At 29.2% G+C, this 22,939-nt stretch overlaps 2 protein-coding genes across 9 annotated transcripts in view; one reads left to right on the forward strand and one right to left on the reverse strand.

Annotated features, from left to right (window-relative positions):
* LOC107443981 (BTB/POZ domain-containing protein 10) overlaps positions 1 to 5,506 on the forward strand; it is a 92,393-nt gene extending 86,887 nt beyond the window's left edge. For all 4 annotated transcript variants that reach the window (XM_071187947.1, XM_016058018.4, XM_043040053.2 and 1 more), the window contains 2 exons: positions 2,787 to 2,897; positions 4,103 to 5,506. In XM_071187947.1, the coding sequence (XP_071044048.1) occupies positions 2,787 to 2,897; positions 4,103 to 4,437 (446 nt within the window). In that variant the 3' untranslated portion in view covers positions 4,438 to 5,506. The remainder of the gene's footprint in view (positions 1 to 2,786; positions 2,898 to 4,102) is intronic.
* A 14,852-nt stretch (positions 5,507 to 20,358) lies between these two features.
* The window catches only part of LOC107443979 (cyclic AMP response element-binding protein A), a 202,078-nt gene continuing 199,497 nt past the window's right edge, over positions 20,359 to 22,939 (reverse strand). For all 5 annotated transcript variants that reach the window (XM_071187608.1, XM_043040057.2, XM_043040058.2 and 2 more), the window contains one exon: positions 20,359 to 21,990. The gene's annotated coding sequence lies outside the window, so the exon portion shown is untranslated. The remainder of the gene's footprint in view (positions 21,991 to 22,939) is intronic.

Raw genomic sequence — 22,939 nt, forward strand, 5'->3', positions numbered from 1 at the left:
AGTTATTTGTAGTAAGTAAATAAAGTGAACTATTATCAAAGTGAGTAATCACAGGAATAATTTTTGATATAATCCAAATAACTTCTATATTCCATGATTCAATTAACTTTTTATCACATTGAGATTATTTAATTGGTATAAAGCTTAGTTTTTCACCCATAAGTGGAACCAAATGGAAATAGGGAAATGGTGAGAAATAAATTTGCATAGCTTTAGTGTTTTTAAGTCTGTAGGAACCATTTCCAGCTCACTGCATCCTAGCAATTGCTTTGCAGTTGCTAGAATTTTTTTAACCTAAACAAGATGCACTGAAAAAAAATTTCGCGAACTCTTTTTTTTTTTTTTTTTCACAGCTACAGCACTTTATTTTCCAGAAGCTTAATGTTTTCCAATATGTCAAATTATAGCTTAAACTTGTGCAGAATTTAAGATTTGTTACTCAAAAAAATGGCTAAAAAATGAAATCTAGTTTTTTTTATTTTTTAATTATATGTCATTAGAAATTTGAAAAGAAATCCATCAACCACTAAAAACGCTTTAACTGATCATTTTAAAACTCCTACATCTGCTTTAAAAAGTTGTTTTTTAAAAAACTTTTAACATTCTAACATTCCGGAAACTAATAATAAATTGCTCAGACAGAAAACTGTTCATTTCACATAGATTTTGAACATTGAAAATTTTTCTGTATTCAAGGGATGGAGCGAGTAATTGAAAATCCAGCAAGGCATAGAAAATTATACCCTATCTAGAAAAAGTGCAAATGTGAACAAAAAACTGTAAAGCTATGGAACAAGGACTTAAAAACTTTAATTAAAGGTTACACCACTAGGGACATTTTAATAATGATGAAACTGGTTTGTTTTTCAAGATGATGCCTAAAAAAACATTGGCATTTAATAGGAAACCTTGCTACGATGGAAAAAACAGTAAAGAAAGATTAACTGTTTTGTGTTTGTAGATGAATCAGAAAAATTTTCTTTTATCATTGGCAAGTCGAAGAAACTTCACTGTTTCAAAAACAAGCATCAGCTTCTGTACGAGTACTTTAACAATCCAGCTGCATGGATGACTTCAAAAATTTTCTTACCCTTTCTACATGCATTTGAGAATAAAATGGAGAAAGGAAATTCCTCTTATTTATGGATCAATGTCCAGCTCATCCACAAGATCTGCCAAGTTTTGCTTACATGAAAGTAGGTTTTTTTCCTGCACACTGTGCAAGTTTGCTACACCTTCGGATTTATGTGTAATCCATTGTTTAAAAGTGCACTACTAGAAAACTTTGATTCATTGATATCTTGCCAAACTAGAAACATGCAAATCGGCTGTAGCTGATGCAAAAATTACAATTCTTGATTCAATGAATATGATATGCTGGTATGTGGTATCATGGAGAAGTATTAAATATTCTAGCATAAGCAATTGTTTAAAAAAAAAGCTGAATTTCTATTTCCTGTTGAAAATGAGTATAGTGATCAAATCAACATAGTTGAAGAAGATTGGGATGCCAATCTTAGTGATCACAAGTGGCAAATTGTATCTGATGGATTTGTTTCCTTTAATGATTTTGTTGATGTTGTTGATAATAATGAAATTGGGAGATAGAGAACACATCATTAATAAAATGGCTGATAATCACGTAGATGATAATGACAAAGAGGGTGAAAAAGTTCTACCAAATCATTTGAAAGTGTTAACTATCATGACTTTTTGCAGTTTAATTCAGCTACTGTAACTCCCTTTTCTTATTATGTATGAACTTTGAAAACTGTTTTTAAAATTCTTAGCCAAAACAAGAAACAAATATCTATTATAGATTATTTTATAAGGCAATAAATTGTAATTAGGTATGTTAAAAAAAATTTCTTGGTATACTTGCATATCAAGTCATTCTAAGTATTGACATTTAATCTTTAGAAACATGTTTATTCAGGTCTTATTGCAATTTATGTTGTGTTTTAGAATTTTGAATCGGCTTTTCACTTAAGCACTATTTTATGTTGGTCCCTTAGGCCAGTGCATAAGTTAAAGTTCATTGTATTTTAAGGAAGGATCTTCCCAATTAGGGTGTTCAGAGTAAAAAAAACATGCGAATTCCTGACAAAATTGCTGCAAATCGATAATGTAATTTTTGTGAGTTTTTGGCTAATTTTTTTAGATCTTGTGGACTCAAAATTTTTGAAGTAACGTCCTAATTTATAACATTACTTAATAAAACCTACTATTTACTGGCTACCAAACATTTTTAAAGGTACCAACATATTTCAAATTCTTGGAGGACTGTATATGTAAGTAATGTATACTTTTTTATTAAAATCTCTGAATACATTAAACAAAATTTAAACTTGATGTTCTCAAATTTACTAGACTTTTTTTAAAAGATGTCTATTTAGTTAGTGTATGACTAGAAATAAGATACTTTGTTATACTTTATGCCCTCAACCATTTATCTAGATTATTTTATTATGAAGTAGACATAAGCATTAAATGCAAGCAATAATTTTGCAATAATTATATCGGATTCTTCTTAAAAATTATCCAGATGACAAAGTATTTCATAACATAAATAAATATATGAGATGCCAATTTATACTTTTTATACCAACTACCTGGTGGATACCTAGTTGTTGCTGTAAGGGTTATAATTAATATCTATTTACATTTTCTTAGCACTTTTTACATTCAAAATAAATATTTAATGAGCTAACATGCTAATGCTAAGCATACATGAACATTATGCATATTTTTTATAAAACATACTAATGTAAGACAATGTTTTTCAGTTGTTTATAGCACTGCTCTCTACAGATTTTTTAAATATATTGAAAATCGTGACGTTGCAAAACAAGTTTTAAAGGAAAGAGGTTTGAAAAAGATAAGGCTTGGTATAGAAGGTAAGAAACTTTATTTTACGTTGTCTGAAATCCAAATTTTAGGCTTTATGCAAATAATAAAACTGTAGCAATCATTGATGTTTTTAATTTTATCACCTTAAAATATGTCTTGTTCTATTAAATATTAATGAAATTAAAATTTTGTTTATATTTCATTATCATTAATAAGCTCTTTAATTTGAAATTGGCTAATACAAACTTTATAAATTGATATTTGTAATGGAAGCTGATTTAATGTTCAAGTTTTCTCACAGCTTTGATGTTTAAGTTGTCATGAAAAGCAAGCTTTTTATTAGAGCATTTTCATAGTAGCACTCTTATGAAGAAGAAAATATAAAGAAATTTGGTTTCTTCTCCTTTTTTTCTAAAAAAAATAGTATCTAAGAAACTGAATTTGACTAACTTGATCATATCCTAACTTTTCTTATTTAGTGATCTGGCAAAAAGCATTTTATATAACACAAAGATGTATTTTCTTAAATAATTTTTTTTTTAATTTAATAGATATGGAAAATAATTGTCATTATTATTATTAGTTTATTAAAGAGATATTTATTTTTACTTTTTGTTGATGTCATTGTATTTTTAGAACTAATTGTATGAAACAAAACATTTTTCACTATTTTATAAGACTCGTGACTCAAAAATATTTTCATGTAAAAATCAATTTTTATTTATTATTTCATAACTTGTTTTAATCAGTTCCTAACTTTTTTCTTTTTGTTTTAACTTTTTGGATACAGTTTTTTATTTATTTATTCGACAATTTCTAGACCTCAGAAATTATTTTATCAATTTTGCTCTAGTATCTCTTTTATAATTTAGAAGTATGTTGTTTTAGACAACATAAAATTTTTATACACTATGATCCAAAAATCTATTGACTCTTAAGTATGTTTGGGTGTGCAAGTTTTATTGATAGATGCAAAGTGCATTTGTGTTATTGAACGATTTCTGAAATTTTGTAAAATGATCAAAAAGTTAAAATAAAGCACCAAGACTGTTGCTAGTTTTGATCCTGCTAAGAGTTTTTATGCTAGAATTAATCAAAATTCAGCTCCTCTTTTTAATTTGGATCACTTTGTTGGTCTGTATAAATGATCTTTCAAAGTGAGCCTTATTTGCTGTTAACATTCAAGCTGTTACTGACATTTGCTGTTGACATTCTTTAAAAGCTCAAGTAACAAGGATTTTGATTCTTTTAGGTTATCCTACTTATAAGGAAAAAGTGAAATGCCGTCCTAGTGGCAGGGCAGAAGTCATTTATAACTATGTTCAAAGGCCATTCATTAGAATGTCATGGGAAAAGGAAGAAGCAAAAAGTCGACATGTAGACTTTCAGTGTGTGAAAAGTAAATCAATAACTAATTTAGCTGCTGCTGCAGCTGATGGTGCTTTAGAAACTGTTGCTCCAGCCAATATATCTCCTGCAACTGTCGATGGAGCCGTTGGTGGCCCTGAAGATGAAAGAGTGATTCCTCCATTTCCATCTCCTAAAGAACCATATCCTGACCGTGTACCACCAGATGATCTATCATAATCATTATTTAATCCACTGAGACCTAAGTTTTTAATAATGATCGAAAATGTAAATTTCATTTAGAAATATGTAGTTTACAAGAAAATAAACTCATAATTGTGATTAAAAAATCCATTATAAAATTCAGTTAATTAAACTTATTATTTTTGAATTTATTTGTTACATAAAGAAATGATAATTTTTAGTTTTTGGCTTTTCTTAACATAAAACTCTTAAAAAGGTAACTTAAATCTAACTTCTAACCTTTCTTATAATTATTTATTGTAATTAAAAATTCCGGCCTACGAGAGTAAAACCAATAATATTTTTACGTAGACAGTCTCCAGGGTTGGCATGGTATTAACCATGGGATGTTTTTACCAGTATTTATCATGGTTTTTACTGTTTTGGGAGAACTTGTTTTTACCATGATAAAAAACATTCTCCAAGTATTAACTTCAAACTAACATTTTTCACATCCCCCAAAAAATTTATTATTATTTCTGCTATTTCTGTGAACTTCTTAAAAGCGTACATAAAGCCAGTATTGAAACTAGAATTCGGAACATATAAAATAGGCTTTTATTGTAACATTGCAGTGCAATATATAATCATTTTAAGAACTAATGTTCTAAAAAATTTTGTAAGGGTCGAAACTTTTTTGATACTCCTAATAAAATATATTTTGTCCTTATCGGCCCTTTTTCACCTTTTTTTTTCTTTATATGTTTTTCTGTTATAGAGCAATAATATGACTTCATAATACTTAATATAACAATCACATATTATGAGATCCCATTTAAAATGCTAATATTAAACTTTAAAAAATGTTTGTTTGTTACTGGTTAAAAATTACTAGCCTTCCGCTATTGTAAAAATAAAATATTTGTGTTTAAGTTAGCAATATTACTCGAAATAGAGATAATTAAAAGACATTTTCATATGTAGAAAAGACATATCAATGTAGAAAAGTAAGAAACAAAGCATCATTTTTCTTTGTTTTCTTCTTACAATCTTAACCCAAAATGTTTATGTTGCAAACATTTGTAGGGAGTTATTAACTTAGTAGTCTTAATCCCTAAACGAAAAATACCTATGTTATTTTTTGAAATTTTGTTACGTACTTCAAAAGAATGTGCCTTTACTTTTGTTGGTCACAATGTATCATGCCATCTATTTTCCACCTTATAGCTAACTATTCAGATCAACAATCAGTGTTATTAGTGAAGTCAAAAGCTATTGCACTTCATTTTATTTTTTCCTAGCAATTTGCAAATATTTTTTATATTTTGGCAATTTATTGTTAGTTATTAATTTATTTGAGTTTTAATATTAGTTAAAGTGTAGTGTGTAGAAGAGAATACAGTATTAAGGTAAAACAATGTCATTTAGCATTAAATTGGTTTACTCACTTATTACTACTTATTAATAAGTAAAATAATTTTTTTTTCTTAACCTAATTTTATAAAAATAAATGACAAAAGATAGGTAAGATGAATCTTTATTTTTCAGTACCCTTATCCCCACTGTGGGATTTTTATTGTTCTAATTATTCTTTTATAAATAAAAGCAAGAAAAAAATTTTATTAATATTGTTCAATTCTTTTTTTTATAAAATTCCAAAAATTATAAAGTTCGAATTTTATAAAATTCCTAAATTCATGATTATTTTCTGTATATAAATGCAGCTGTAATAAGGTTATGGTATATAGTGATATGATATAATAATGTAATTTATAACTATGATTTTTAAATTAAATTGATGGTTGTTGGCTGATATACATATATATAAATATATTTTATCTGATAAATGATTATTAACTAATTATTAATATTAGCTATAATACGGAAGTAATGTATACTGCTCTCAGTTATAAATAACAAAACCACTATATCTATAAATTAATAAACTTGGGTATTAACCCATTATAATAGTATTTACTAGGGTTTTTCCATGGTTTTTACTGCTGAAAGCTGGTTTTTGACTGGTAAAAACCCAACCCTGTCAGTCTCTTGTTAAAGGCATACAAATATAAAAAAAGCATAAAATATTATTTTTTAAGCATTAATATTATACCAAATGTTGTCCAATATTTTAGATGCTGGGTCTCAGAAGGTTAAATATGCAATTTTATAATGGTATATCTTTCAAGTGTAAATAAGTAAATATACTTTTTGTGGTAAAGTCTTAAATACTGATAGAAATTTCAGTGCACAATTTATTTTGTACTGTACTAAAATTTCTCTCTGTTATCTAAATGGTTCAGCAGCTTTTATGATCATATTCATCTGCTCTATTAATGTATGACTGGAGTTTTATATATTGTGTACTCATATTATTTTTTACAACCTTAAAGTGCTCTTTAAGAAGCTTCTCATTAAATATATTCTTAACATACATTGGTAGACATTTTAAAAATAGAGTGCATTTGCAAATTTACTAACATTAAAATATTTTTTAATAAATTTGAACACTGGGTGTTTAAAAATTTCTTAAGTTTTTTCATTTTTAATAAATGAAAAAAAAATATTCAAGTCTAATATAACATTTAACGAAAAATTTTACGAACCAGTTTACGAAATTAACTCTAAATCGCCAAATATGTTTTATAGCTAATGGAATGTTTACCTTACCATTAGATACCTTGTATTTTTTAATTTTTATTTCAGTTTATCCTGTGTGTTATTGCTACAAATGTGCTTAAGGTTGATGAATTTTAAAATTCACATTTGTGGTTTAATTCATTAGTTTTAAAAATATGTATGTGAGAACATGGTGCTCTTTTATATTTGTGATTATATCGCTAATTGTTTACTACTTCAATTGCATCATATCCATTTAACTTCATATTATATTATTTATTTTAATATTTTTGTTTTCTAAGTAATTGTTTAAGTCATATTTATTTTTTTATAACTTGTGAAGAGAACGGTTTTGTTTAATTTTACGATTGGCTGGTATCATTATCTCTGTTTTTATCACTGTTTATTATTAAAATTATTTTAAAAGATATTAAAATAATATCTAAATGTATGTGGTGTGTGTTTAATATGTGTTATTCCAGGAAAGCAATATGTTTCTTTTCCTGTTCTTTATGTGGTTTTCTCTGGAAGTTAAAGCAAGCTGTCTCTTTGTATTGCAGTTGTGATGGCATAACATTTTTTAAAATGTTCAATAATATTATTATTATCATTTCATTTGTGAATTCTGTGATTTTCCTTGTTGTTTGTACTATTGCTGTTGTGAAGAAAAGCTCGTGTTTAAAATATATATATATCTTTTTCAAAGCATTTAGTTGATAATTTATTTGAATTGTAAATTTGGTAGCACATAGCTGAATAAATTTGTTTCATTTTGCTTAAAATGTGTTTTTTTTTTCTTAAATAAAAAATAGGTACACTCTTACCTGTTGTTCAATTAAATTTGCATTTACCAATAATTTGTTAAGGAGAACCTCTTTAAAAGAGTCACCACAAGATAAATGCAATAAAATTGCATTCCATACGCTATTTTGGATATGTAGTGGTGGAATAATTACTAAAAAGGAAAAATACTAAACTAAAAATAATTTAAATTTCGTTATCACTGGAAAATACTTTTTTACTCAATTCATTTTCTTGTTTTTGACCTTTTTAATTTTGTTACTAGAGGCTGTCCTTTGTTTGACACCTTGTACAAGCTAATAGTATGAAAAAAATTGATACTCCTAAAATAATAATTGTGCTAGTTTGACTTTTGCAAGCAATGTGACTTACCTGCTTAACTTAAAATGTGCATTAAAATTAAAAACATAATTTGGGTTCCATGTATCTCCAGTGCCTGATGCTCTTTCTTCATTTTTGGTTTGTTTTCTCTTTTATTTGACGGATAGTCTGTAGTATTTATTTAAGTGGGTAATTATTAATAAGTGAGTAATTAATTTGTTTTAATAAAAAAATTATTTTATTGCAAATACTTTCACAATATGTTAGTTTTTTCAACAATATAGTACTGATTCTAATCAATGAGCTACGATTGATCTATGCATTAGGCATTGAACTGGGGTTTGATTACTAGTGGCAGCCTGAAGCTCACCCAGCTTCAGGTTGATGGGTGCAAATTTGTCTGGGAGGTAAAAACTAACTATGCCCAATATTGACCACATTATGAAGCCTTAACCTCCATGAACCTTCTGTCACACAAAGGGCTGTTGAAGGAATGCTTTACTTTTATTCTAATTATTAGTAAAATAAGTAACGAACCAGCTGAGATGAAGACATAATTTTTCATCATCCCATGAATGGAATAACAAATTATTTTGTAATCAGCAAATCTCGTTGAATACTGAATAGAAATAAAATATGTAGAATGAGAATCAAGCTTTTAAATGAAAATATACTTTTAGCTATTAGGTTGTTTTTAAAAAAAAAATAGAGTAAAAAATTTCAAATTTAAAGTTTACTGAACTTATTTAAAATAAGTTCAGCAAGCTTTTCATTTGTAAATTTGTTGAATTTAAAAAGTGATTTTTTTAGTAGTTAATTATTTTCTTCAATCAGTTTTAATGAGGATTTGTATCAGCTAGCAGCAGTGTCTTTCAGCAGTTTTATGCTGAAAGATCTTTGTTTTAGGTCAGCAAGAAGAAAAATTGTTTTAACGTTTATATTAATTTTTGATTTTCTAAACTGATAGTTTTAATTTTTCATTTTGCTTCTGCGAAAAATATGATCATAATAATTTTTGTAGTTTAAAAATTACATTGGTTTAATGATATTGTTGCTTTTACAGTTCACTTCACAAATTATTTTTTGCCTCAATTTTGAGAGATGTTGAACTACCATTTTAAAGCTATGTATAAGAGAAGCGAAAGTTTATTTTCCCTTCATGAATTTCCTTTCATGAAATACCTTATCATACTCCTCTTTTTTTAAAATACTATGCAAGTTTAAGAAAAAAAAGTTTCTATTGAATAAACAGAAATACATTTTCAATTAAAAACTGCATTTAAAGTTATGTGTGTAAATACATTATAAATATGTTTGTCTTAATTTTTTGTAAAAATTGTATTTAATTTAAATCAAATAGAGAAGATAAATATGCAACTATTTTAAATTTTTTCAAACAATTTTACAAAAAATTATTAAAACTCTTAACACAACAAAATAGTATATAACTATTTTGTTGTCATAAGATTTGTTGTTCTTTCAGATCTTGTTTTAATTAAAATTGTATTTTTTTTTTAAAAAAATATAACTCTTGCTAGCAAATTTGCCTAATATGAATTAGTTTTTAATAATGACTTTTTTTAAATGTAAGTTATGTTTTTATGAGAATTATGACATTATCTTTGTAAGTTTCATTGTATATGAGCTGAGAATATATTTTCTGTGCACACTAGCAAAATTGGATAGTTTTATTATAACCTTCATACTTTAATAGAAAGCGGAATATCACTTCTATGAATAAATTAAATGCCCCAAAAGATTTCATAACCTATTTATACCTTTAATTTTTTTTATTTTAAAGAATTTTGAATTAAATTATGATATTAAATAATTTCCTCATTTGGTGAACGCACACTCATTTATTAAAAGTTTATGCCAAATTTGACTATTTTGTTTCAAAATAAAAATTGAAAAAAGGCACCGAAACAGGAAAGATACAAACAACGCTAGAAACTTATGTCTATAAAAATAAAGAAAAGAAATTTATTATACTATTTTTAAAATTTATAATACTTAAATAATCGTATGTAATTAAATTATTTTTTTTACTTAGATAATTGTTTTTTCCAATTTTCATAAAAATATATTTTAAGTAAATGTATCCTTGTATATAGATAATAAAAAATCATGAACTCAAAATGCGTTTCTTTTTTTTTTAAATATTAGAAAAGGCATAGAAAGAAAATATTTTATCTCTCAAAGGTTTTAATTTTAATAACTGCCACAAGCTCAGACCTCTGATATCTAAACTCTTGTCGAGTCATCTGGATATTGTTTGTCTCGATAGAACTCTTAGGAATTTTTGAACTATGACTTTTCAAGTTAAGATAATCAGATCTTTATTCAACCTCTAACTTAGAGGGTGCTAAGCATTGCCTCGCCACTGACCTGTAGCTATGACATAGCTTTACCAGTAGCAATACCATAGCTCATACAAATTGGATTAAATTAGTAACCCTGAAAGATACCAAGTAACTTTGCTGAGTAGTGGGCGCTATTTTTTATATGAACTTTTTTATATTTTCTTTACTTTAAGTGGCATTGATGCATTATATTTAACCATTTATCCATAAATAATTTTTAAAGCATATGTTATGTGTTTTTATATTTATCATTTTAGATAAAGAAAAAATGGAATCATCGATTTGAACTAAGAAAATTTTTAAAAAATTTAATCATTTGCATAATCATTTTTAAGCAGATCAAAAAAAATACATTTTAATTTTTTCTTCGAATGTGAGTGTTTGGGAGCTATTGTAACTGTAATTTAATTGCAGCACACCCTCGAAAATTGGATGCCTGAGACTTCCATGCCACACAATATATTTTTAGCGACACTTGACAAGCTGAAAATTATTTTGCCTGGTTTGTTTATCTAGAGAAACTATTCTGTGCTGATTATAATGGGTAAAATTTTATCTGAAATCTGTTTTTTTTTTTCAGAATGATAAGAGAAATTTTTGAAGTACAGTTTTATTTTGTTGCAACAATTCACTCTTTAATAGCGTGCTATTCCTCCCCTCAGGGGGTTTACCTTCTTTAGGTAAACACAGGGAGTCACGCCCCGGGGTACCCTAGTGATCTGTAGTGCCTTCGTTTTCCTCTCCCTTTACTCTTATTTTCTCCTTTTTCTTCCCCCTTGTCGTGGTTGCCAATTTACAGGTGAGGGCTTTTCGTCTGTGTTCGATTACCACCCTGTTGTATCGAACCCTGATGGGAAGAGACCACACGCGTGTTCGCCGTGCGTGGAGACCCGTGTCCCTGGGAAAGGGGATCCTGGCAGCTGAGGGGCATCCTGGTACCACAACACGCTGCTTTGGCCCTTGATTCAGATAAACGGGAAGTGCATATTGGCCTTTATGCATCAATCGGCTGGTCACATATGTCATCTGTTGGCTAGGGTCAAGTTCGGGGTCACTTACTGGGCACCTTGTTAAGGGTGGAAGCTGCTTCTGGGGTGATTCATGGGCGTATTGCTATTAGTCAACATCTTACCTACCTCCTCATGCACCCGTTTCTCAATCAGATTTAAATTCACTGATAGTTTAGTCACCTTCGCCTTTTATTTTGCTCTGAGATCTTAATGGTCATAGTGAATGTTGGGGTAGTTCCTACTCCAATGACCGGGGAAGTAAAATTGAACTACTCATCTATGACCATAGTCTCTGTTTACTTGTTGTTGTTCATTTACGTCGCACTAGAGCTGCACAATGGGCTATTGGAGACGGTCTGGGGAACATCCCTGAGGATGATCCGAAGACATGCCTTCCCAATTTTGATCCTCTGCAGAGGGGATGGCACCCCGCTTCGGTAGCCCGACGAACGCGAAGTCGAGCACTTTACGGTAGAACAGTTTAACGAGGACCCATACCGCACACCCTCGGTCACTACGCAGGCTGATTCAAGTTATCACCCACCCGCACACTGACCGTAGCCAGTGATGCTTGACTTCGGTGATCTGCTGGGAACCGTGTCTTAATGATCAGTCCACTGCGGGACTAGTCTCTGTTTACTTAATCAAGGCGAAGAAACTTACTTCCATATACCGACGCGAACCTTTCACTCCATTTATTTAGCATTATGTACTCCAACTTGATTACCTTTTATTAACTTTACAGTGAGTAATGATCTTCATAACAGCGATCATTTCCCTCGTATAATTTCATATTTTGCTTCTGTTCCCATGAGCCCAAGACAATCAACTATCATATACCACCGAGTTAATTGGCCTTTATTTGCTCAGATCACGGATGATATGGTCACACATAATACTGTAAGTGCAGCTGTTGATCGTGTTACGTCTATAATTTTACAAGCGGCAGAAGATAGTGTACCAAAGTCGTCAAGTTCGCTTCCTCGGCATCGGAAACCGTGGCGGAAGGCACTGCTGCTTATAAAGAGTAGAAAAGCTTGTGGAACATCTTCCGCCGCTAACCTAACACTTCCAACCGTTTAGCTTTTAAACAGGCTAAAGCAGTAGTACGTAAGGTCAGGCGCAATAGTCAGAGAGATTCTTGGTCCCATTACGTCTCGTCTATAACATCATCGACATCTCCCAGACAAGTCTGGTCGAGAGAGCTAATGGCATATACCGTGAATTTCACCTTCCGGTACTTGAGAAAAAACGGTACAATTTACTCTTCTCCTGTTGACTTCTGTAATATGCTTGGTGAGGCATTTTCTGCTGTCTCTAGTCCAGATAGTTACAGTTCAGCATTTTAACATCATAAACAGACGAACGAACGGAATAACATCAACTTTGATAAGCGCCGTCTCTTCCTCTGTAACAGTAAGTTTAATTTTGTAGAATTACAGCGAGCACTATTGCAGTCTAATAATACAAGCCCCGGTCCTGATGGTATCACGTATTATGTGCCCCGCCACCTAGATCGGACGTCGTTGTCAAATGTCCTCGTTCTATTCAATAGAATATGGACGGAATAAACGTACACGTCCGGTTGGCATGAAGCAAGTGTGATATTCATATTAAAACCAGGTAAAGACCCTAAGGATCCTATTAACTATCGCCCTATAGAGTTAACCAGCTGTTTTGGGAAAACATTTGAGCGGATGGTCAACTGTCATCTGATATACTACCTCGAAAAAAATCATCTCATATCTGACTTCCAGATCGGTTTTCGTAAGGGACGATCCATGATTGATAACATCGTTGCTCTTGAGTCACGAATTCGTAACGCCTTTGTCCGACGTAACCATTTCGTCTCTGTCTTCTTTGATATTGAGAAGGCTTACGATCGGACATGGAGATACGGATTTTTGAAGACACTTTACGACATGGAACTTCGTGGTAATCTACCTATCTTCCTTAAGAGCTTTCTGTTGAAGCGGTATTTTCGTGTAAAACTTGGATTCACCTTTTATGATCTTTACACTCAGGCGGGAGGCTTCCCACAAAGCAGCGTTTTAAGCGTCACATTATTGATCATTCATATTTTACTAGTTTTATACATACTGTCTCTGGCTCTCTCTGTGTAGACGATCTGCACATCTCGTGTTCAGGATCCGACATGAGAGTCATCGAGCGGCAACTGCAATTAGCCGTAAACAAAATTTTAGACTGGTGTGATCATAATGGCCATACCCTTTCTCCTTTTAAAAGCTCGTGCATCCATTTCTGCCGGAAACGCAATTTGCATAAAGAGCCAGTCATCTTCATTCACAACATTGCTATTCCAGTTGTGCAACACACAAAATTTCTAGGGGTCATTTTCGATAGCAAACTAACTTTTATCCCTCATATAAAACAATTACGAAAACAATGAGCAGAAATTAAATATGTTGCGTGTGCTGTCAAATACGTTTTGGGGAGCGGATCGCCGAGTCTTACCGCGCATTTATCAAACCTTGATACTGTCGAGGCTCGATTATGCGTGTGTAGTTTATGGTACTGCAACCGCTTCTAACCTACGAGCCTTAGACACAGTACACCATACTGCTTTGAACATAGATTCTGGCGCCTTTCGTACATCCCCAGTCGAAAGATTATATGTTGTTTGCCATAAGCTGCCATTAGACCTACGTCGCATGCAGATGTCTCTCACTTATTACTTTCGTATCATGTCCTCTAAATTTCATCCATTAAAGTATGACGTTATTTCATCAAGCCTGAAGCCACGGTATGTTGCTAAACCGTCATATACTCACCCATTTCATGCTCACACGCACTCACTCATTCAAACGTTCGATATTTGTGAATTGCATTCGCAATCAGTGGATCACTTTCTTATACCACCATGGACCATCGCACCATATCATTTTATTACCTCATTTATGTTATTCAGTACGACCAATATTGCACCCTGCATTTTCCATCAACTCTTTATTGAACATCGTAATCAATATTCTGAATATTTTTACTGATGGTTCAAAATCTGCTGTGTATGTTGGCTGTAGTGTCGTCAACGCTGATGACACCTACAGCTATAAAATCCCAGATATTTGCTCCGTCTTTACTGCTGAAGCTGTTGCCATCCTTTTGGCAATAAGACTGATTTCTTCACGCTCTACACAGAGATATTGTATTTACTTCGATAGTATGAGCGTTGCGTTTTGCGCCAGTTAGATAATTTTAACAGTAATAATCATCCAATTCTATGTTTTATTATTCATCTGTTGATCACTCTTCATAAAAATGGGTTTCATATGTTGTTCTGTTGTTTGCCAAGTCACGTTGGTATACCAGGAAACGACCTAGCTGACTCTGCTGCTCAATCTGCCACTGCTCTCCTGTCATTATCTGTACCTTTCTCGGATATTAAGCAGCATGTTCGACGATTTATTACATCTTTATGGTAACAAAGTTGGTACCTCCAAACTTTCAATAAACTACATAATATTAAAGCAGATTTGAACTAGTTTCCTGTGCTGCACTAGCGTAGTGCAGACGTTAGACTTACCCGTCTACGAATAGGTCACACCCGGTTAACACACCTTCATTTGCTATTTGGAGAACCTTCTCCTCAATGCCATATTTGTAATGTTCCGCTCACAATTCACCACATTTTAATAATTTGCCCATGTTCTGACCAACAACGTTTTACCTTTTTTGGGAGTTCAATTTTATGTATACATGATTTATTGAATGACATTCATTATATTAACATTTTTACGTGCTGTTGGTATTTTTTAACAATATTTGAATGTTTTAATCATCTACAATTTTATTCAGTTTGCAAACATTCTATTTTATATTGTATTCATACCCTTTTATCTAACTTTATTTATACCTTTTATATGATTTTATTAACTTGTACCATTTAACAATAAAAATTATACAGTGAAAGTGTTGTATGCACTTTGACCTTAGCTTTTAAACTGTAATATCGTATTGTTTGGGGCAGCATGTCCTTATTTGGACTTAGTGCCATTAAACCCTACATTCAATCAAGCAATTAGTATGTTATTCATATTTCACTTATTATTTTGTGAGACATACAATATATTTAAGCACCTATATTAACAGTTATCTTTCATATACAAGTGTTTTTTAAATTTTTTATTTAACTTGAAAAGAATTTTCCATTTTGGATACTTTTAACTATTCTAGCTAGCTTTTTTTAAAATTTAATTTAATTTAAAAGACAGTTTTTCATAAAGCTTTTATCATATTATTTTATACATAGCATATTCGATGGTGTGAATTTTTTAGTATGGCTTTATTAGTGTTGCAGATATTGAAAGCCACAATAGTTGAACAAACTGAAGGTTAGAACAATTTTTAAAGAAGGTAACTATTTAAGCCAAAAAAAAAAATGAAAAGTTTTACTTTAATGCAGGTTGTAAGGCAGAGGTACCTAAAAATACTTCTTAGAATAAAAATATGGTACTACACAGAAAGTATCGCTGATAATTAACCATCTAAATGAATTACCAAGTCCAAGAATTTCAAATAAATTTTATTTTTTTAATGTGTTTCGACCCCCCCCCCTATTATAAATTATTATTTACTTTAATTATAGGAGACCCACAATTTGGCTTAAAATATGCAATGTATCATGTAAATGGCTGAAAAACAGTAAAAAATAAATTTCATTTCACCGAAATTTAACTGTACCCTTATTTTTATAGCATTTATTTGAAACAATCTTTTTGAGTTATAATATGATAGTACAAATATTCATGTCGGATACAAATATTCATGTCGGTTCCTTTATCATATTTTTGATTATTTTAGATAATTAATGTTATATAAAATCTTTTTCTTTTCCTAGGTCAGGGGATTGGCCCTATGAACCAATTCCCTTCTAGCAGTCCAGTATAAAACAGCATTCTAAAGATAGTTGTAAAATAGTATTGGTCATAGAGGCACAATTTGTCAAGTGTTTAAAACTCATCACTTTGCCTGAAGAGCACAGAGGGCAGTCAGTAGTTTCTGAAACACCAATCCGATGAAGGCGAGGCTGAAGATAGTCGTGACCAATATAAAACATATTTAATCAAATATTTTTTTAAATTTAGCGAAAATTTTTATTTGATAAAAAAATGAGGCTCATCTCTTTATAGATGTCCAAGACTGAGGCTGAGCAGAGCTATATCACTTTAATGGAATAAATCAACCAATTGCTGTAATTTTGTGGTTGTTAATAGTAACCAGTTGTTTGCGCTGATTTATTTGGACGATTCTTATTCACATACAAAGAGAAACTTATACCTATTGGTAGCTACTAGTTATTGATTGATCATTGATGGATTTCCAAAGGGCGGGTAAGTGAAGTATCATTAGCTCAGGCATTTCCATTTCAGAACCATTTAAAAAAGAAGAAAAGAAAAGCTAAAAACAAATTTTACTTTATTTCTTGCTGCAATTTTAAAATCTATGAATCTATTAGGAGAGAAAAATACGTGAGGTAAATTCTAGAAATATAGGTGGTTTGTATGCATGTAACTTATAAATACATCTACCCCCAAATATCTGTACAATATTTCAATGATATCAGACAGATATTTGTAATGTTTGAGAAACATCTTTCAGAACTTTACTTTTAATTGTTAAAAGGGATTTTTTTTGAAGATATTTATTTCATTCAATAACCTGTCTTAGGATACTCAAATATATATTTTTTAAATATTCAAACGAAAACTTCCCCCCCCCCCTTAAAACTTGTTAATCACTCTGTGTAAAGGAAATTTGCCTTCAATATGTATTATAGATGTTCTTTCTCAGATAAAAATTAATTATTAACATCTGTTTTCCCCCCCATTATTTCACAGTAATAGAGTAAGCAATTAAGTGATTCATTTGCCTAAATGAAGCAGTTATTAAAACTTCTTAATTCTAGACTTATCATTTTAAAATTTTGGTTAGTTCAGGCAATCATACCACTGTATTGAATTTTTACTTTTGTGCTCTAGTAACCTTCTATCAGCAATTAAATAATTTAAAATTCTCTTGTAGTTTCCATTCAAAAATATACTTTTATTTTTATTCCGAACTATTATTTTCCTATGAGTCAGAATTAATGACTGGGATATTTGATGGAATTTGATTCAGTTGACTCCTTTTAGTAATTAAAATCTAAATACCTGTTACTTTATGACAAGCCTGTTAGTGCCCTGGAGCGGAGAAAAAACTAGTAGTAAAATCGTTTCAGTTCTAGCTTTAGTTTGGCTAGAAAAAAAAAATTTCGCGATTAACGAGACACATACTTACAGCTACTTTCCCCTATTGTGCGCCAAAAAGAACGGACCACAATGAATAACTTTTGATCTAATTATCGGATCTTCATGTTCTAGGACTCATTCTTACTGTTTCTAGGGGGGTAACGTTAAATATGCTGATTAATTAATGCAGACGATATTTTAAGTTATGAAATCACACAAAAACGTACGTTCTCTGATTAAACATGCCTTTCTTTTTTTCCAACGGATTCGGATTTTGACCCTAAAAAATATAGGGGGTAACCGCACTCTGGGAAATATGGTCTCGATAGTTTGATTAGGAGAGCGATCCGAAGTTTGAACCCCTTAATATTAATTTTACCTTTTATGTATTTCGCCATATATCGAAAAGTTTTTAAGAGAATTGAAAACTTTTGCACACTGTTATCAAATTCATTTATCCAAAAATAATTCCATCCAAAGAATAAATTTTGGTAAGTATTTATTATTTTATTAATTAAAAGTCTAAACTTTTTAGAATTTTGAGGCATACAATTTTTTCACATAATTTTAAAGTATGTAATTTTACATGGCAAAATACAAAATTAGAGCAAAATCGATTGAACAGTTCCTTAGAAAATTAAATTTTGAAGAAGTTGTATTTTTAAAAGTCGATTTCTCAGGAACAATTCTACCGTTTTTGCTCGAATTTTGTATTTAACCATGTAAAATTACATACTTTAAAATGATGTAAAACATTGTATGCCTTAAAATTCAAAAAATTTTCGACTATAATTAAATGAAAAATAATAAATATGTATTTACTCATTTTTTTCTTGTACGGAATTATCTTCGGGTAAAAAATTTTATAATTTTGTGCAAATTTTTTTCAATAATTCATATCCCATAAACAAGTTAAATGAAGACAACTGTTTACATCAAGCTTATTTTTATTCATATAATATCAGCACCAATAGCTACATTTTATACTTTATTTTACAAAACATTTGTACAGAAGCAGACCAACAAATGTCACAATAACAGGTATTCAAAAGAAAACCACTATGCTTTTTTTTTAACATTTACAAAATAATAAATTTTAATTTAATAAATTTATTTATAAAAGATGTATTTTATCAAACAAACTATTGTATTTTTCCAATGACTTACTGAGATTCCTTATGAATCAACTACTCATGGAAAGTAATTTAATAAATTAGTGAAATGTATGAACTATAATAATTTGAAATTACACCTAATAAATAAATATCTACATCTCCTATATTACCTAAACAATGATACTGATATTCATCATTTCATGAATCCAAATAAATAGGATGCAAAAATGCAAATTGAATTGTGTTGTTAAAATCTCGTGCAATAAATATATTAGAATTGACAAATTGTTTTCATTTGAATATATAAATATATTTCTCTATAAAACTCAAACAGATATACAAAAGCTTTGCTTAAAACACTAATTTTAATACATTTTTAATATGTAATCAGGAACTTGAAAATTCAAAGTGACAATATAAATGTTCTTCCATATGAAATGAATATCAGAAATATTTTAATGACCAATGAGTGTATATGAATTTTAAAACATAGTTATTTTTCTCTTATATAATATATAGTGTATACATATATTCTATATCATTTATATATAACTTATGTCACAGAAATGGACATTGATGTGTTTTTTTTAACATTCAAATATATTGCCCAAAAATAAAATTTTTGATGAAGGCTGTCAAAAATATATTTTCATCAGGATTGAATGAAATGTTGAGTGTTTAATATTTTAAGCATAACATTTGTTTTTACAACTTTGTTTTTAAGTTTAAAAAGGTTAATTTGTGACATAACAATTTATAGACTTGATAATGACAAAAATAATTTTAACCTGTACAAGTAAAAAAATCTACAAATCAATCTAGTCAACACTTCACTTAAACCTGAAGTTTGAATGTTTAAAGTATTCTTCATCAAAATATCTGTATAGGCTCTCATAATTATAAAAAGCTACATTAATGAAAACATTGCACATAAATGATCTAGTAAATCAATCTTCCCAGTAAATAACATCAACCCTTACCATTAAGCTAATATATATATGTATATATATAATATAAAAATTAGTGCTTATAGACTAGTTGCTCAAGTAAATAATGGGCCATATTAAGGCACGGCCATGTCACAAACATAAGTACTTTCTTGAAACACAATGCAAATTTTCTGTAAGGAAATGGATATGATATGTACAATGCTATTAGAAAAGTCTGAAATTCAAAAATACAATCTAAAGTTTAAATGAAAAACACATTAAAATATTCAACTAACAAAGTATATGCCACTGTTGAGAAAATCAGATAGAAAAATATGAAGTTCTTATTTGAAGATTAATGAATATAATGAAACACAGTAAAATATTTTGATACCCTGACTTAGTTTTTCTCCGAGGCACTTTTTTCTCAAGTTTAATCAACTTTTAAATTTCCATTGTGTTTCTTACAAATAAACACTAACATATCTAAATTTACTTAAAACTTGAAAATTATGTGTTTTACATAATCAACAGATATGTAGACAGAACTAATAAAACACTTCACAATAGTATTTGTATTAATCTCAAAAGGTTTGGAGGTTAGGATTAACAAAAAAGGAAAATGTTAGTGTTGGTTTTTTTATGGATAGCTGCAATGGAATGTAGAATTTTTCTTAGTAATTCAAAGGTTGAAAAATAGAAATAATGAGATGTATAAGAAAAATGTAGTAACAGAATGAGTTTTTTGGCACTCAACACCTAATCACTTCAATATCACCGAAAAAATATAATTTATGAAAAAGTATTTTATATCACAACACAGTTTACCGTATCTAGCATGAAATAAAACTTTTCTCTGAATATGAAAGTTAATACTTCTAAAGAGCCTTTGAAAACCTAAAAAAAGAAGAAAAAATGAAGGAAAAAATATTCTTTACTTATTTCATAATGTAAGCGTAAATTTTTGAATAGGCATTAAAACAGGGAATCTATTTACCTTTAGTATGGACATTTGCTAAGGTTTATAAGTTTTTATAAATAGATTAAATCTTCCAAAAAATATAGTCAATCTTTTGTACCATGAGACTTTCATGTTACATTTACATGGACATATGTATATTTCTGTAGATATCATTAATTGTGAGATATATTTGATAAAATTATATTGTTATAAAGATCAAAAATTTCAAATGTTTATACCTTTATTAAATTCTAAATCTGTTGTCATTTACATAATTTTAATAATGTGTAGTTTAAGATAATTTAAACATCAATTCATATAACTATTTATGGACCCTTAGTTAAATTGATGTGTAAAAAAACATAAAAAACGACACATCTTACAAATATTTAAAACTAGGTATGTTAATTTTAAAAATGATTTGAAACAGTGATTTCATAAATGAAAAATATATCTTTAAGATGAAATAAAATCTAAACATGAATATTTGCTTCATTGGTTAAATTAAAATAAATCTATGGTCAAATAAGTTAAAGTACATTTACTGTATTTTAATATGATTTGAGAATAACTTTTATTTTATTATTTTTAATATTATTCGACTCATCTTTTTTGCAATTTTAATTTCAAAATAGTTTCGTTAAATTTGTTGACCAATGTGAAATTTATAAACTGCTATATTGTTATGCTATTTTTCAGTTTAAAATTAAAACTCCTTTTAAAATAGTATGTTAATTTATTTAAAATATAGATAATAGAATAAGGAATAAATCAATTTTCTCAAACATATTTCAAATGCATTCATCAACAATAAACTTTAAAATGGCATATTTCATTCAGACATATATTTTATAAACATGTGGCAGGCAGAAAACAAAATCAAAATTAAACTCTCAAAATTATATAATTTAAAAAAAGAAACAATAATCGACAAGCATTTCAGCAGTGTCATAGAATCTGAAGTACAAGACATAACAAGAAAAGAAAAAAAAAAAACATTCTGGAAAATTTTGGCTACACATTAGAAAAATTAGTAGAGTTCAAATTCTGAAGTCATGTCCAGAAAAATGCATAATGATACCATGAGACACTTATCCCATAATTTAGAACATGGAAAAACAGATGAAGGGAAATAAGTCTCTGGTTGAAGTGGATGACATAATAAAAGCTATAAGCACATGAACAGCAAACCACTTATTCAAAAATATGGAGGACATATGACGCTTCAGAACACTCCAATTCTCTGTAAAGGAAACATAAATCAATAATTTAGACTTGGTAATAAATGCATATCAGTTTTTGAAAAATTTTGAGACTAAGTTGCACTTTGAATCTCGCAATATAGCTAAGAATTTTATTATTTTCAATATTTGTTCATTACACAGGGTTTTGCTAGTTGTCAACTCTATGTAAATAAAAATTCCTTTTTCAAAATTCAACTATCCTATGAAATTTTAAACAGGAACTGTGGTACATTTTGGAAACTCGTGAAAAAAATCTATTGAATTGTTATAATTTATGTTTGTGTAAAATTTGTGGAGAACATTTATTAAAATAAGAAATTTCAAGTGTAGTTATTTAATTATTTTAAACAGAAAAATAATTAAAGTTCAAACAAAAATAAAATCATTGCTTAAAAGTGCATGATGGAGGATTAGTGTTAAATAATGAAATAAAATTAAGTCTTTCATATATCTTTTATGCCTCTCTAGAGTAATATTAAGGGATATTGGCAATGGTCTGAATTTTCTTCTTAGTTAAAAACTTAGAGCATTATATTTTAAAATATCTTTTCCATCAAATAGAGGAAATGTTATTTTTACAGCTTACATATTGAACTTTAGAAATCTGTAAGGTTCATTTAGAGACATTCGTAAAAATCTTATTTATTAAACTCAGAATTCTCATATATCATTGTAATAATTTTAAATTTAATTCTTATGCAGTTTTTCAACTCTGCAATATGGAATAATAGTGAAAATTCATTGTAATAAGACTTCTAAGTTGTAAATTATGCTAAGTTTGAAAAAAGATACTTTTTCTAAATCTGTCAATTGCATGCAATTTTAATAGTTTAATGTCAACATGAACTGAATCTTGAGTTTAAAGAGAAATCCATCGTATCATTGGAGCATTAGACAAACTTCTTTTCAAAAATAGAAAAAAAAGAAGCATTTTTAGGGTCTTATTTT

Source organism: Parasteatoda tepidariorum, chromosome X1 (assembly GCF_043381705.1).
Source record: "Parasteatoda tepidariorum isolate YZ-2023 chromosome X1, CAS_Ptep_4.0, whole genome shotgun sequence".
NCBI classification, from domain to species: domain Eukaryota; kingdom Metazoa; phylum Arthropoda; class Arachnida; order Araneae; family Theridiidae; genus Parasteatoda; species Parasteatoda tepidariorum.